The sequence below is a fragment of the Puntigrus tetrazona genome, unplaced genomic scaffold (assembly GCF_018831695.1).
Source record: "Puntigrus tetrazona isolate hp1 unplaced genomic scaffold, ASM1883169v1 S000000746, whole genome shotgun sequence".
Taxonomy (NCBI): domain Eukaryota; kingdom Metazoa; phylum Chordata; class Actinopteri; order Cypriniformes; family Cyprinidae; genus Puntigrus; species Puntigrus tetrazona.
Window position 1 is genome coordinate 2,267,617 of NW_025048355.1, and position 16,774 is coordinate 2,284,390.

Here is a 16,774-nt window from a genome sequence, read left to right on the forward strand (position 1 = left end):
GACACTACTGTCTCTCACACACACACACACACACACACACAGCCATCTGACAGAAAAAAATTTGATCTTAATGTAAGAACGCTTGTTTCTGACACACACACAAAGAAACAGTTAATTTTATATTTATATATAGTTAACTGCAATTTGCAGTTGCGCCACTAAAAGCCCAAACCATGAGAAAGATATAGAACTGCATTATTTTTTATGATGCGGGGGGGAAAAACAATTGTGAGAAAATCTATCTGCAATTTGTGAGGGGGAAAAAAAAACTAACCAAAAAAATGCAATTAATTTTTTTATTATTGTGGCAATAACCTTTATTAAAATCAAACATGGAGTCTGGTTTAGGCTGTTTTGCAAAATAAATAAACCCTTCAGCAATCCCCGCTGTGTGAGAGCCTAGCATTTATTACTCATTAGTTCTAGCTCATCAACATAAACATGACATCACTTCCTGTCGCTCTGTCTACTGCAGGCCCCAAAATAATCAACATTTTCTGATGAAACGTGTTCTTTGCGAGCGAAATGCAAATTGTGAATATATACTCAAAGTAAATACTTCAGCAGTCACCAGTGTTTTCAGAGGCTCTCGAAACAGTGATGACGACATTTACATCTCAAAGAAACCTGTGTGAAAGAGTCCATGAAGCCCTGCTCTCCACGAGGTCCAGCTCCAGCCGATCGGCGGCATCCTCACCTCTGACCTCTGACCTCATGTAAGGCACAAGTCAATGCAAAACACATTAGATCTCATTAATGCAGCTCGACCTCTGTGTTAATAACGTCAATAATGGAGACTTCACTGGTGAGCGTGATCCAGCGATAAGAGTTCAGTCCGGCTCGTGTCACTTCCTCCTCTCAATAGAAACACACACACACACACACACACACATTACTGTTGAGTCACTGGTGCAGAAACACACTCGACTGCATTGGTTTTCTGACTCATGTTCAGAAGAGATACTAGCATACTCATCCTGCAGACCGTGCATCAGTCATGGCATACATACCAATATGCTGTATCCCACAATGCAATGCAATTCGATTTGACTTTTTGAATAAATTAGTTATTTAAAAATCATGATCATCAAGTCTTTCAAATTAGGATAAACTCAAAGTCCTATTTGTCAAGACTTCTTGATGCATCCAAAATTGTGTTAAAGCAACATAACCAAGTTAATTAGATGCTGAATAATTAAACTCAACATGATGAGCTCGTGTTTGCTATATACAGTGTCAAGGGTTTAAAACCAGAGCTGTGTGAAAGACACTAAACGCTTGAACGTTTAACATCTTCTCAAAGAAAAAAAAAAAAAAAAAAAAGTTACAAATTTGAACTCCTGAAAACCGTTAAGCAATATTTTAGTTAGGATATCCTTGAATCCATGAATCTGCAAAAATAAATATGCAATTAAAAGAAAGGGGAAAAAAAGTATTATCCAATATATCCAGTATTATTATTAATAGCCTAAAAAAATAATTTTTTCCTTTAAGAATTTTTTTAGATGTCTCTGCAAAAAACAGCTCGTTTCCAGCTGTGTTTGATTTCTGTCAAAGGAAACCAAACCGCATTATAAATGCAAAATAACCTTTTTATTTGAAAGCCGGCAGGATGCCAAATCCTGAATTAAGCATGCAACATAAAGTGCTTGCTGTACACATCATACACTGTGCTGTATTCGGTATGCTAGTATTCACTCCCAAGCCCGCCGCGTGGTTGACCCCTGACCTGCGGCGTGCCGGCGGGGTCAGAGGTCAGCAGCTGTGTTTGGCGTGCTGCAGTGTTTTGGGGGGTATGTGTGCGGGTTTGGGTGGGATCTGTGGTTTGAGCGACGCCGTGCGTCTGATGATGGCGGCCCGCTGGAGCAGCGGAGGCTCGCTGTAGCTGTGCTGTCGGGTCAGACACGAGCCGCCCGTCAGCAGCGGCCCGTGAAGCTCGTAGAGGTTTCCCGCGTGCGGCTGCTTCTGCTTGAAGCTGTGCGTGCGGGCGGTCGCGACGCCGCTGTCTATTTTGATGAGGACCTGGCGCTCGGGAAGCGTCTGCAGCGGAGTCTGCTGAAACGCCGAGCTTTCGCCCGTCTCCTTTAGGCAGCTGTAATACGATGTGGGCGTGAGCGGTGACCCCGAGGATGAACTCATTAAAGCAACTTCCGGTTCGTCTCGTTGGCTGGGAAGCGTCTGATTGGTGGGAAACAGCTTCAGGGTGGAGCTGTGGGCGTGGCTTCTCTCCCATTGGCTGTTTAGAGCCTTTAGGTTCTTGATCGGCAGCTCCGGGGTGGAGTCCGGGGTGGGCAGGTCCGAGGCGAGCTCCTCCTCCTCAGGAAGCGGTTTAGCGGGCGGCTGGCGGCAGGGCGGCCCGGCGCTGTACATCTTGTCTGGTTTGGAGTCTATGAGGCGGTTGAGCTTGGCGAGGCTGCTGAGCGAGAGGGCGTGTTGAAGAGACGCCTCGGGCTCCGGGGACTGCCGGGATCTCGGGGCGCAGTAACAGGACACCAGCAGGCCCGACACGACGGCACCCAACACGAATGCCACCAGCACACACGCGCCCAGAAGAGTGTAGTGAAGCCCCGCTGAGTCAGGGAGCTGCTTCACACCTACACACAAACATCAGCTTACATTCATTCTGACACTGATTGTAATAATCCAGTGAGGTGTTTGACTGATGAGAGCCAGGTCAAACCCGTATGACCTTCGTTCATCGTCAGAACACATATCATAGACAGCAACACAACTGATCCATCCCGAGAAATGTAGTAAAAACATTGATGAAACAAAAATAATTTACCCCACCGTTCGTCTCCCTTGAGTTACATCTTGCATTGTTTTGGAGAGGATTTAAAACCGCATTTGCGTGGAAGAAGAATGGTTGAGTAAACTCTTATTTTAGTTTTCTTTGAGCAAAAAAGTATTAAATATGTCAGAATATCTATTCATTTGTGTTCTGAAGATGAACGAAGATCGGGCTCAGAGTGATTAATGACAGAATGTTCTTTTTTAAGAGTTTAAGCGTTCTGGTAGAGGCTGACAGTAAGACACGCAAACGTAAAAGAAAACCAGACTGGATGCAAGTGCAGCTGTTACTTCCTGCCCAGCTGGTTTATGAAAACAGAGAGAATTCAAAGGAAAATCTAGAGTTGGGATAAGACTCCAAAACCAAAAGGCAAATGTTTACGTTCTGAGGCAGACAGGCTTGGTCTCAGGGAGTTAGGACAGGGTCAGGAGCTAGTTTTGGCAGTAAATACTTCATTCTCATTCACTTCATATATAAATTGTGAATTACGATTATTTTGTTCCCGACCTTAATGCAGTTGTCTGATAAATAACAAAAAATGGTAAGTTTATGCTGGGTTGCACTTTAATTAGACTGCATTGTTTTAATTGCACTGCAAATGTTTTAGCAATCTGAATATAAAAACCTCAGTCACACCAAAACAATCTGCATCTGTGTTCTGTAGTTTTTGATCTGCATGATCAAACTTTGCTGTTAAACCTGTTTATCAGTCAATCTCCTGTTTTTGCTCTATATTCTCACTATATCAGCCGCAAAAGCCTGAATAAGCAACTGAGTTACTCAAAAAACCTGTATGTTTGGATCAGATCATAATGTGTGTGACACTGACCAGAGGCTGAATCCACAGCGGAGCTCACATCACTTCCTGCGGCTGACATCACGTCTGAACATACACAGATATTAGAAGAGATTAGTAGTAGTAATAAATCAGGCTTCTGCCATCACTTCCTCTTATGTGAAATGAGAAACACATCAGTGCCACAATTCTCTTCCAAGATCAATCTATCTGCTATTAAAAAGAGAAATCAGGACAGCGTTGTAATGACCCGACTCACCTGTGCATGTGTCAAATGAAGGTGATTGGTCACCATCGATATCCTGCTCGAACCCCGCCCTGTTTGCGCGCACACACACACACACACACACACACACACACACACACACACACACACACACACACACACACACACACACACACACACACACACACACACACACACACACACACACACACACACACACACACAGTAAACAGACAGGAAGTGTATTTTGGGCTCGATCATTGTTGCAGAAAGTGATGTCACTCTTACTTGAACCCAGGAGCCACGTCAGCACAGCGTCCCGTCCGCAGCCAGATGCAGTACGGGTCAAACGTCTGGAGACAGCGTCTGGAGGAACACACACAGTGAGCTTGACGTGAAAGTCATGAGATACAAGGCTATTGGGTGAAATAATAGACTTCTGTTAACTGAAAACATAAAAATCTTTCTTCAGTGTTTTCATTTTTGCAGTAAACCCCTGTTGTGGATCAAATGAAAGCAACTGCTACATTTTCATTTGATCACATTTAATGAAGTTAGGACTTTATTTGATGACCACTGTCATTGTATTCTTCTACATTATACTGTACAGTGCTTTGATGAAACCTGTGTTGTTAAAAGCGCTGTATAAATAAAAATGATTGATTGATTGATGTTTATGATGAGGCCTTATTACTATACATTACTTCAATTATTAAAATGTTAAGGGTCAATTGATTACACATGCTTTTTGATTGTTAAAAATGTAACTGAACCATTCAAAGGGAATCCAAGAAAAAAAAGAAAAAGCACAAAATTTCCCCAAAATGTATTTTTGTTAGACATTTAATAAATTGTTGTAAAAGTTGCATGATTTCACCTCTTGCAGGTGGTGTGTTGAGCGCAGCGGCTCAGAGGAACTCTGATAATGCAGCTGGAAAACGCCACAAACAGAGCGTGATGATCCTTATCCAGCTCCAGACCCAACACAGCACGCTCTCCAGCACACCTGGAACAGGAACACACACATACACTCACTGTTTGGGGCTGAACACCCACACACACAGATACACACACACACACACACTTCACACACAGACACACACACACTCACTGTGCGGGGTTAAAGACGAGGATGTCCTCCAGGAGTCTGGAGCTGTGTGAGCTGTTGGTCAGGATCTTCAGGACGCGTCCGTCTTCAGAGCCCAGAAACACAACGCTGTGATTCTTATGAGGCCCAGCCGCTGTATCCACCACAATCTGAGTCAGCTTACACCTACACAGAACAGACATCAGTGAGTGTGTGTGTGTGTGTGTGTGTGTGTGTGAGAGAGAGAGAGAGAGAGAGAGAGCGTGAGTAAGTGAGTGTTTGTGTGGGGCGGATGGGGTTTGGTTTATATATCCTGGTGGGGACCTAAATTTGAATACACACTCCTTGGAACCCGTGCATACAAAAATAAATCATACAGAATGAGTTTTTTTCTGAAGAAGTAAAAATGTAGTAGTTTCCTGTAAAGAGTAGAACACAAACACATAGTCTGTACAGTATAAAAACATTACACCTATGAAGAGACATCTTAAGGATAGCTGATCAGATGTGTGTGTGTGTGTGAGAGAGAGACAGTGCGTGTGAGAGCGTGTGTGTGTGTGTGTGTGTGTGTGTGTGTGTGTGTGTGAGAGAGAGACAGTGCATGTGAGAGCGTGTGTGTGTGTGTGTGTGTGTGTGTGTGTGTGAGAGAGAGACAGTGCATGTGAGAGTGTGTGTGTGTGTGTACCTGCTGGCGGTGCTGGTGATCAGTGGTTGGCTGTTGATTGACGGCACAGACTCGTCCATCAGCGGATGTGTCTTAATGAATGACAGCACAGAGTCTGGAAACTGAGCAGAAGAGGAGTAGGAGGAAGCTGAACCTTCACCTGCACATGACCCTGGACTGAACACACACACAGAACAGAGTATTAGCAACTATGTTATTGTGTTTTTGTCATTTATTTATTCATCTATAAGTATACTTGTAGTTTTGATCAACTTTTAGTTTTGGTTATTTAAATATCAAAGTGTGTGTGTGTGTGTGTGTGTGTGTGTGTGTGTGTGTGTGTGTGTGTGTGTTACCGTGGTTCGGGCACGTGTTCCTCAGGCACTGGCGTCCACATTGAATCACTGTTCTTCTGTTCCTTAAACTTCCCATTAAACACTCGCTCGATGTCATCCAAATAAAACCCACACACAGCTGAGCCTGGAATGCTGGGACACACAGACACAGACTGATCAAACACTCAGTGTGTGTGTGTGTGTGTGTGTGTGTGTGACAGGGTTGGGTACCTTTCTCACTTTAACCCCATGTTGAGCCCCTGATGTCACATGGACTGTTCTACTGATCTTGCTACGTTTCTGGACCTTTACCATGTTAGGACCCTTGATGTTTATGGAGGCTCAGAGAGCTCTCGGATTCCATCAAAAATATCTTAATTTGTGTTCTGAAGATGAACAAAGATCTCACGGTTCTGACGGTACCTGTTGATCTGTGTGGTGAAGACCCCGACCACGGCAGGCCTCTGGTTGATCTGCAGCACACTGGTGAGAGACTGCAGGACGTCGAAGTAGAAGAACGTGTCTCCAGGAACGGAGCAGTTGAGACGGGCCTTCAGAAACGACGTCCAGTGACGGTCCAGCACCCGAGTGGAGCCGCCGCTGTCGTTCTTACACACACGAGCCACGCGAGAATACACCACCTACAGAGGAGGAGCGAGGAGGTGCTGTCTGCGAGTGTTTGGGTCTCATTCTATAACAGAGCAGACGTCTAGATCTCCTTTACCTTCCCAGCGCCGGTGTGCTCCACCGAGATCTCACTGAAGAAGAAATACACGTAGTTTCCATATTCAACGGCATGCAGGAAGTGAGGCTCTGCAGAGACAAAACACAGACCGGACGACATGTTGTGGTTTGCAGGTCTTGTTTGTAATTTAATGCAGTTCCAGCAATTCAATGCAATGGTCATTTTGATGGCAAAAAAGAGGTTAAACATTGGACTACATAAAAAAAGAATATATAAATCTATTATAAAAGGCTGCTATCATGTCTAGCATGAAAATGAACAGACTGTGATATTGTAAAGATCTCTGAAGCACAGCTAAAATAGACAACAATACACTGTATGGCTCAGAACTACACACTTTTCTTTCATGACAAAAAAAATCACTAGGACTTTAAAGTAAAGATAATGTTCCATGGAGATATTTTGTAAATGCCCTGCCCTAAAAATATCAAACCTAGTAACATGCATTTCTAAGAAATTATTTTCTCAATATTTTTTTGCACCCTCAGATTCCACATTTTCACGTAGTTTCTCAGACAAATATTACATGATACTGACAAATACATCAAATAAATATAAGTTAAAAAAATATGTTTGTGGATTAGGTTACATTATATAGGTTTTTATTGTTAAGTAAACCCATTAAAAAACCCTTTTTAGTTAAATAGCTGGTTGTCAAGGCAACATATTCATGTCTTTTAGCAGCAGCACATCACTGATAAACGTGCACCTCTGAGCCATTTGGAGTCGTATTTGACGGTCCGAAGGACGGGTCGACCCTCTCCACCCAGACTCCTGTAGATCACAGCGTCACTCGCCTGGAAGTCCGTCACCGTGGCCGAGTAGAAGTGACCGCCTCAAACACAGAGACAGAGAAAACATCAGTGAAAGAGCAACTGAGTCCATCAACAAGAGCTCTGTGATCAGATAAGGACTAGAAGAAAGAATACAAAAACAATAATAATAATAATAATAATAATATTTAAATATTAATAAAGTATTAAAAATATTAACAAATTAAAGCATTGTATTGATATTTACTGTACAATTTTCTAGTGCTGTCAAACAATTAAACTGCAATAGTTTTTGTTTACATAATATGTGTATGTGAACTGTGTATGAACAATATATTTATTGTTGTTTATATATTAAATACATTTGGATATATATATATATATATACACATACACACACATTTAAATACATAAACATTTTACTGCATGAAGACTGTGTGTTTACTTATACATAAACAATATACACTTTACACACACAACGTAAATGTAAACTTTATTAAAATAAAGTATTTTTTTATTTATTAAATTCTATTTTATTATTAATAATCATTATTAATATTGTTTTTGTTTAAATTTTTGCGATTGTTTTCGTAAAAAAAAAAAAAACATTTAATATGCCTATATTAGTTAATATATTTATTTTAGCACATCACATTAAACAGCTGAAATTGAAGTTTGAGGGGGTTTTAATTTGACTTTATTGATTTTATTTGAAGTACAACGACTGAATGAGGCATTCGTAATGGTTTTAGATGTAGTTACGTTTCCGCATCTCACCTGCAAACACTCCTACGTTGGACTGGCGAGACTCGAACGGACATCGGGCCTGACCCAGCAGCTCCTGACCGACCTGCTCCAGAGAACTCATCTGAGCACAAAGCACACAAACAGCAGCGTGAGAAACCCCCGCCGGAGGACCCACCGCCTCACATCTGTCAGTCCTTCACTTACTCTGTAGTTTCTGCAGGCCGGGTTCAGAGCGTTCGTTCCGCACGCAAACAGAGTCTCGTCGTTACGAGGCACAAGAACTTTGATGTAGTTATAGCATTCGTCCTGAAGAAGACAAGAGAAGGGTGTTAGTGTCTAACCGGAGCATTCAAGAGACCCTGTTTAAATCCTTTCTGAATATTATGGCGATTGAGATGTGTTTGGGAAGTTTTGAATGATGTGTGCAATTCTTGGATTTGCGTGTGAAGACTGGAAAAAAAGAAGTCAGGTTTGGAGAGAACAAGTAAGTACAGGGTTCAGAATAACAGTTTGTTCACTGGAGATCATAAAGAGTCAGATAGAGTTAATATAAGACTGTCTCTGAAGGTTCATGGCAGAACATCCTGACTTCAGCTGAGAGCACTGAAGACACATCTTTGGTCCAGCTGTGATCAGCTCAGAGACTCACGCTGTTTCTGCCTCTCACGGTGCACTTCGACACGTCTGTAGATCTCCACGTCAGGATCTGAAAACACACATCAACGTCATCTTTTCCCATACATTCGCTTTATTTGGGTTTAATGGTTATATTAAATGTAATGGTTCAATACAAAAACAAAATATTAATTGAAGTTGTGAAACATATTTAAAAACAAAACGTAACAAAGATTTAATGTTTCGTGCTCCAATCTATTCTTACTTTTACTTTTTGAGTTTAATTTTAACTTTTACCTACATTTTTATTTATTTTACTCATTGATGTAAATGTAATAATTGATTTCAGTTTTAATTATTGATTTAAATTCTATCCATCAAATATCATGTATAGATAACTGAAATCATGAGAATTACACAATGTATTTACACTTTTAGGGCCCTATAAAATCCATTTTGTTCCTTCTTTCCTTTAAAATCTGTGATTTTTTTAAAATGCAATTAAATTGTAATACTCAAAAACATGTTTAAGTAACCAAACTCACATAATTTTAACAAATCCTGTATTATGTTGTCTGTTTTCATTTTAATACAGATGACTTAAAACCGTAGTAATGAAGGCATAACATGTTGACAATTTAAATAATCTTTGCTATAAACAATACATATTTGTTTCATTTAAAAACTTCTTTCAATAACAGATTTAACATTTCAATTAAAATAAAGATATTTTCTTTAAAAAAATAAAGGTTGAATAGCTTTATTATTATCATCTTTATTATGGTAATACTTTACAATAAGGTTAATATGTTATCACTAGTTAACTACATTAGTTAACATGATCTAAGAATGAACAATACGTCTACAGAATTAATTCATCTTTATGTTCATTTCAGCATTCACTAATGCATTATTAAGTTTTGTTAGTTAAAGCAGCGTAAATTAACATGAACTATTAAAATGAAGTAACATTAATAAAGAGTGTAATAAATGTTGGTTCATGTTAATTAATACGTTATCAACGTGAAGTGTTACCCTTATTATAATTCTAGTAATAATCACGCATGTTTTCTGTGTGTTTTACCTGCTGTGGGATGATCTGATCGACTGCAGTGGTGAGATTGACAACAAATACATGGTCTCTAAATAAAAGACAAACACAGAAAAAAGTCAAATTGTCTCCATGGTTTCACGACTTCTCCAGCTGTTTCCAGTTCATTTCTACACGTGACTGAATATATCATTGTCTACTAGAACGACGTTTCTTTAAAAGCCGTCCAAGCCATCCACGTGAAGGGACTGAAGGACCTGGCAGCGATGTACAGCATATGCTGGATGCGGATCATCCTCTGATAGTCCAGACCCAGACGCTCCGTGTCATTATTAAACCTCAGACCCTGAAAACCAGGAAACCGCTGGGAATCTGAGGAGCACAAGAGACACAGCAGATAACACCATCATTTATTAAAGGTACGGAATACACAAAGTAGTGCGTCGTTACAGAATCAGTGACTCGGTCAAAGATAACCCATTCATAAAGACAGCAGTCACTTCCCTCTTTCTGAATGAATCAGCAGTTCAAACTAATCTGTTGAATGAAGGACTAATGGCTTTTGCTGATACCTACTGGTTTGGTTTCGTATTCAAAACCTTCACTGCATTTCTTATTAAAATATTAATCTTACAAAATAATTTTTTGCACTATAAATTTATCAGAATAAACACATTTGTGTGGGAACACTGTGGGAAATTACATCTGTTTTATCATAACTCCATTCAGCTAATTATTTCGACATCTTTTCTAAAAAAACGGATTTTTGTTTGAATATGCTGAACAATTGTTATCAATATCAGTTTCAACAGGTCGCACTAAAACACAATCGGCCAAGAAAATTGCAATCTGTGCATTTGGAAAAAAACACAAACTTATATTATCTCAACTTGTTGCCAAGGTGGTGTTACTTTAGTGTCATTAAGAGATATGTGTGTGTGTGTGTATATATATATATATATATAAATAAACACATACACACACACACATTCCGTTAATATTTGATTTTTTTGCTTCGTTATATTTTCCTTGGGAACAAGTTTAATTATAAAATGTTTGTTTTTCATTAAGTAACAAATAACAGAAAATCCATTTATAACTATAATAACCACTATATGCACCACAGGCAAAATTACTCCTTTTCATTTAGTTTAACAATGCATTTAAATAACTTCAACTTAAATTTCAAAAACTAAAATAAATAAACTCCATATATATATATATATATATATATATATATATATATATATATATATATATATATATATATATATATACTATACATTAACTATAATTTTATTTTTATAAAATGAATGAAATAATAATAATAATAATAAAATAATGTTAACAGAAAAAAATAATAATACTAATAAAATAAATTAGTGTAATTACAAAAATAATTAATAAATATATTAATTACATTAACATATATTTAAAAAAACTATAATGGCTTTCAATCAACTAAAGTGGAGTTGGAACATCTTGGTAAAGTTTTGCCCTTTATTGGTAAGCAGGACAGAACGTGCTCAGTGATTGGGCGCTGAGTGAAGACGTCAAAGAACCGAGATACGGAGCATGAGCTCTCTGCTGCTTTTAAGGCACTTTGAAGACTTCTGATGTACTTTGACCATCATGTGACTCACCTTCCAGACGCACCACACTGATTGGCTGCAGATCGCTGGGGAAGGGCGTGGCTGTAGCGATGACTGGGAGAAGCCAGGCTAAAGAGACCGTCGCCATGACGACAGAGTAACGCCATGTCCTGTCAGTCATCTGCACAGGAAGTAAAAGATACAGACAGATGACATCACCTGACGAGTTTGTAGTTTGTTGTCCCGTGTTTATCATCTAGTATTTATTTTTATGATTGGCTTAAACATACATGCTCATTATTAGCAAACAGTTAAATGCCCATATTTAAAAATGTAATATTTTCTTTGGAAACAGTTTCTTCATATAGTATTATTAGGCAACATTATGGATGGAGGACTCTTATTTTATCTGGAATGATAGATTTGTTTCTCACAAACGCTATGTTTCTCCAAACCCGAAGACGAAACCAAGTGTGAACCTTTCCTGTAGCTCTCCCTGTTGAAGACGCCAGGTCTAAAGGTTAATCTAGATTACCTGACCTGCTCTAAATGAACGGTGTAAATGTGTATCACATCAAAAGAACACCACAGATCGGTCAAAAACTCAAACAGTGAATTACAATGATTTCATAACGACTATTTGAGCTTGACCGTTCTTGTTAAACCCAGCGGAACGTTTGGACTGATCAACTTTTTATTTAGGTGTGCAGAGCTGAGATTAAGGTCAGACTCAAGAGTTGCTGTATTTATCTGCCGTGATACGCTCTGGCAATCCAGCGAGATAAAGCACACAGAGTTACAGTGAAATAAACGTCAACTACGTGTCCCTGCGTCTCATCTACCATCAAATAACTCCTGAAAAACACTTCAGTGCGGCAGCAATCCACGCAGATAAGATCTGAACTGCAACTAATAAGTGATCCCCCGGCAATCTGATCCAACCTGAAGCTAATCTGACAAGAAGCTTTGTGTGTGTGTGTCGGTGGGAGACACTCGAGCTAATTAATGGATAATCAGAGCTAATCTTCCATTAGGCAGATGAAGCAGGACACATGAGTTGGGGGTATAATCTGGATTTTTTTTACGTACAGGCTTATTGAATTAAAACGTTTATATACTAGAAGCTAAAGCACTTGATTTCCTGAATTCTCCCTTGGTTAAATTGCATTACAGCCCTGTAATTAACTGTAGTGTTCAGGCCATTGATGAAGCGCAGAGAGACTAGTGTGCAGATTTTAAAATATCTAAAAGAAAAACAGAAAAGACAAAGCAGCTGACAGCTAGTGTGAAATTATGGATTGATGTTTTCGCGATACAAAGCAAAAAAGTCTAAATAAAATGATGCTTTACAAGTAAATGCTATTTTTTCAATAAAAAAAGCTGTGAAATTGCTAGGAATTTCTGAGTGAAAACAGTTTCTTTGACGGAAGTTCAAACTGCGCTCTCTGTTTTATTACGTTACTGCAGCTGCGCTTTCTTCAGGTTGAGCAGCGCACATCTTGATACTCAAGTTCTTGCCCATTCTTCTTGCTGAAGACATTTCTGTCAAGCACACTTGCCAAAGAGCGCTTCTGAGCTCCTCTACAGATGCTCTGGCGCCGAGATCTCCAGGACAGGACCGCTCTGGCTCCTTCTGATAACGTTTCAGGTCACCGTCCTGCTGGAAGTCAAACGTCCCAGCGCTCCTGTAATTTACCGCATGCATTCCTCCAGCAGTTTCACAGAGAGTCAAGCATCAAGGAGTCCAGGAGTCCAGCTCCAATAAACTGCTATTAAGTGAGAATCAAGCGTTTCCAGCACAATAATTCAGACATTTCCTTCCACGTGAACGACACACCACTACACCCGACACAGAGAAGCACTCTGAGATATAGTAAACTTCTTCTGTCCCGCTGGTTTCCAGGAACACGTTCTCTGGTCTGTAGCGTCTCAGAACTCAAGACTGCATGAGACTTAATGCTGTATTAAAGAAACAAACTTATCTCCATCTTGGATGGCCTGAAAGTGGACACTGTTTTTAAATTTTTGGCGCAGTGTTCCTTTAAGCAGTGAAGAAGCGTATCTGTTACGGCTCTCACGCTCTCAGTAAAAATACTCGGCACCTTTGACATAAAGCAGCCGTTGGCTTCCTGTCCAGAGGCCAGAGCCGTCTCTGCCGTTTCCTTCTCTATGAGCTTGCGCCGGCACACTCGGACACACCGGTCTCCAGCGAGTGTCCAGTGGGAATATAAACACACAGACGTGATCTAGCTGACGGTCAGCGCTGTGTTTTAACCGCTGGTCTGTGTAAACATGCTGCTGCACTATAAGGGGTCGTTCGCACCGAACGTGTTTTTGCATTCCACCGCGCGGCTTTCTCATTGTTTTTTTCTACGTAAACATGCACTAGATGGATGTTTCTGACTGCAGAGCTCGAGGCACGCAACTGTTGCAAAGTCTTGACAATGCATGATGAAATACCTCAAGCAGTGCGCTAAGATTTAAGAAGTTACATTTATAAACAAAAGAAAGCCTCTCGGGGCTTTTGAGTCTTTGTCCAATCCGCCGCCCTGCATCTTGCGTTCTCGAATGTTTTCACATTCCACTTAACGGAGACACGCACTGGATGGACATGTTTGGTGCTCCACGTCAGCTTCTGGCACACGACGGTGCAATCTAAACATGCGATGCTTGAGTTAAATGTAGTTTAACTTTTAAAAATGCATCTCTAGACAATGCTTTTTCAACACACTTGTGTTTTCGAATGCAGCATTTTCCAGATGCTTCACAAAAAAATTAATGTTAGAAAATTCCATAATACTATTTACAGAAATGAATACTATGAATGACATACCCTCACATTATTGCCTCTCTTTTCATGTAATAAAAGAATTTTGGGATAAAAATTTAATTGAGCTATTGAGAGATCCCTATACACTTTAACAGACAATATATATATATATAGCAAAAGAAAAATGTTAAAGGTTTAAAACAGTACATGACAAACAGATTAGTGGTTTCTGGGGGAAACTTTCCCTTTAACCCCAGCTTTAGGGTTAGTTACTGTCATGGGTTAGTTAGGGTGAGGGTTAGGGATAAACTGTGACTCGGACCTCGGCTTATTTCCCGAAGGACATTCATGATTTGGAATTCAGGGGGAGTTTCTCTCCGACCCCGTCGACTCGGCCTTTCTCTCTCTCTCTCTCTGAGCCGAACCAACAGAAACTATACAAGTGTTTCAGGAATGCTGGAGTGGGCCGAGAGACAGAGAGACAGAGAGAGAGAGAGAGAGAGAGAGAGAGAGAGAGAGAGAGAGAGAGAGAGAGAGAGAGAGAGAGAGAGAGAGAGAGAGAGAGAGAGAGAGAGACAGAGAGAGAGAGAGAGGAACGTAAGATGTTCAGGAGGAAAACACGCAGAAGATGCATATTTTAGAGAGAAAGGGCAACATGAGGGAGAAAAGAAGACAGATAAAAAACTATTAATAATCATGCTTGCCATGAGCCCAATGAGAAATATCTGGAGTGTATTTACAATAAAAACTAATGAATGCTGACTCAAGACTTACTGTTTTTTCATTAAATATAGAGATTTTATGCCATTTACACTAATAACTAATAAATGCGTGGCTTAAGACTCAGATCTTCTGTTCATATAAAACATTTGCATGTAGTCCATGCAGTTAGCACTAAATAACTAACAGGTCGCTCAGGACTTTGATAATATTCAAGATTTGGATGTACGTTAATTACAAACCTAAACTGCACTAATAACTAATACATTCGTAGCTGAAGACCTACATTTATCATTTATATGAACGATTTAGATGTACATTTACTGCAGTACGTTAGACTTCACTTTACTAATTATATTAAAGATTGAAATGTACATCTTATAGCTTTTACACAGAAAAGGTTTCTCTCCAAACCAGCCCGACCTTCTCAAACGAGCTGGAGGAACAGAAAGCTGTTTTGTCGTATTAAAAATCATAACGTCCTGGTCCAGCTGACATCGCTTATATCATTTCATATCACTGTACTCACTTTTTTTCAGTGGTTTTCTCCGGTATCTGGCTAATTTAAAGGCTGTTTTGGCAGTTTCCTGAGGGCAGATGGTCAGACATGAGCTTTAAAGCCCAAATCCCCTCAGAGAGCAAAGGATTACCACATTTACTCTCAGCAGCATCTTCACGGCTTCCTCCTGAAACGATCCTGACAGCTTCCCGAAGGTCTCCGAGGCGTCTTGAGTCGCGTTTCTTTATCCGCGAGACGCTCAGCCCTGACCGAAGAGTCTGACGGTTTAACGGACGCAGTTTAAAAAGCTTTTGAAACTCTCGCGGCGCGGTCAATGACGTCCGTTTAAAAAACACCAGATCCAACAGAACCGCCACAAAGTTACACGACAACGCAGAGGCTTACCTGCATCGCTTCGAAGACCATCTTATTCCATATTTTCTTCGTTTTCCTCAAATCTGAGCGCGCCAGAAACCCCGCCGCTCCGGGATAATTCAGCGTAATCTGCTGGAGGAAGCGGGGTGGGGCGACGGATACGAGAGACACGCCTCCCTCACGTGCATGTGCGCGTACGGGCCAATCAGAGACTGCAGGACGGATTATTTACTCCGCCCATCCAATCAAAACAGATGTGGCGGGTTATTCATCTATGTACCGCTTTGCCCTGAGGATTTTTTCCCCCCTAAAAAAAAAAAAAAAAAAAAACTAACCAGTAAATAATACATGTTTTAAATACTAAATATATTTATTTGCAACACGTTTTAAATTTTAGTAGAGAGCGAGAGAACTCATTATTAAATAGAAATACATTTAGCATGCATTTATTTGCTATTAATTTGCCATGTTCGACATTTAATAACCTAAATAAAATTAAATACTGTTCAGAACCAATCTCAAGACATAATTAAATATATTTAATTTTTATGAATCAATTTTCTAAATGTATAAATGTGTTAATTAAAATGCTGAAATTGCTCAAAACAATTGTTCTCATAATTAGAATACTTATGCGTACACACACACACTCACACACACACACACACACACACACACACACACACACACACACACACACACACACACACACACACACACACACACACACACACACACACACACACACACACACACACACACACACACACACTCACACACACACACACACTCACACACACACACACACACACACACACACACACACACACGTCTGATGTTTGCTGTAGAGCAGATGGACCTGCTGTGTGACAGCAGAAGGCAAAGCTTCCTTTTTACAAAGATCAACATAATCACACAATCAAACACACACACACACACAAGGGTTAAACGCAGGAAGAAATCAGAGATTAATACATCTGGATCTGTA

At 40.1% G+C, this 16,774-nt stretch overlaps 1 protein-coding gene across 2 annotated transcripts; it reads right to left on the minus strand.

Moving 5' to 3' along the window:
• Positions 1-287: 287 nt before the first annotated feature.
• On the minus strand, positions 288-15,934 carry sema6d (sema domain, transmembrane domain (TM), and cytoplasmic domain, (semaphorin) 6D). Of its 2 annotated transcripts, none has more exons than XM_043233028.1 (18): positions 15,817-15,934; positions 11,474-11,603; positions 10,088-10,202; positions 9,864-9,921; positions 8,814-8,870; positions 8,369-8,470; positions 8,195-8,285; positions 7,354-7,479; positions 6,624-6,712; positions 6,323-6,540; positions 5,921-6,052; positions 5,586-5,741; positions 4,925-5,086; positions 4,691-4,819; positions 4,102-4,179; positions 3,847-3,905; positions 3,621-3,674; positions 288-2,594 (listed from the first exon to the last, which is right to left on the minus strand). In XM_043233028.1, exons 1-18 carry the CDS (start codon positions 15,835-15,837, stop codon positions 1,756-1,758), a joined length of 2,616 nt encoding a protein of 871 aa, XP_043088963.1. In that variant the 5' UTR covers positions 15,838-15,934; the 3' UTR covers positions 288-1,755. The 2 variants fall into 2 exon arrangements, with proteins under 2 accessions (XP_043088963.1, XP_043088964.1); XM_043233029.1 differs by lacking the exon at positions 15,817-15,934 and adding an exon at positions 15,572-15,598.
• Positions 15,935-16,774: the final 840 nt, after the last annotated feature.

Coding starts and splice junctions, on each gene's coding strand:
- sema6d (XM_043233028.1), bottom strand. CDS start 15,837: ATGGTCTTCGAAGCGATGCAG. Junction 8,286..8,368: donor CGGCCTGCAGAAACTACAGA/GTAAGTGAAGGA, acceptor CTTTGTGCTCAG/ATGAGTTCTCTGGAGCAGGT. Junction 7,480..8,194: donor CAACGTAGGAGTGTTTGCAG/GTGAGATGCGGA, acceptor TCTGTGTTTGAG/GCGGTCACTTCTACTCGGCC.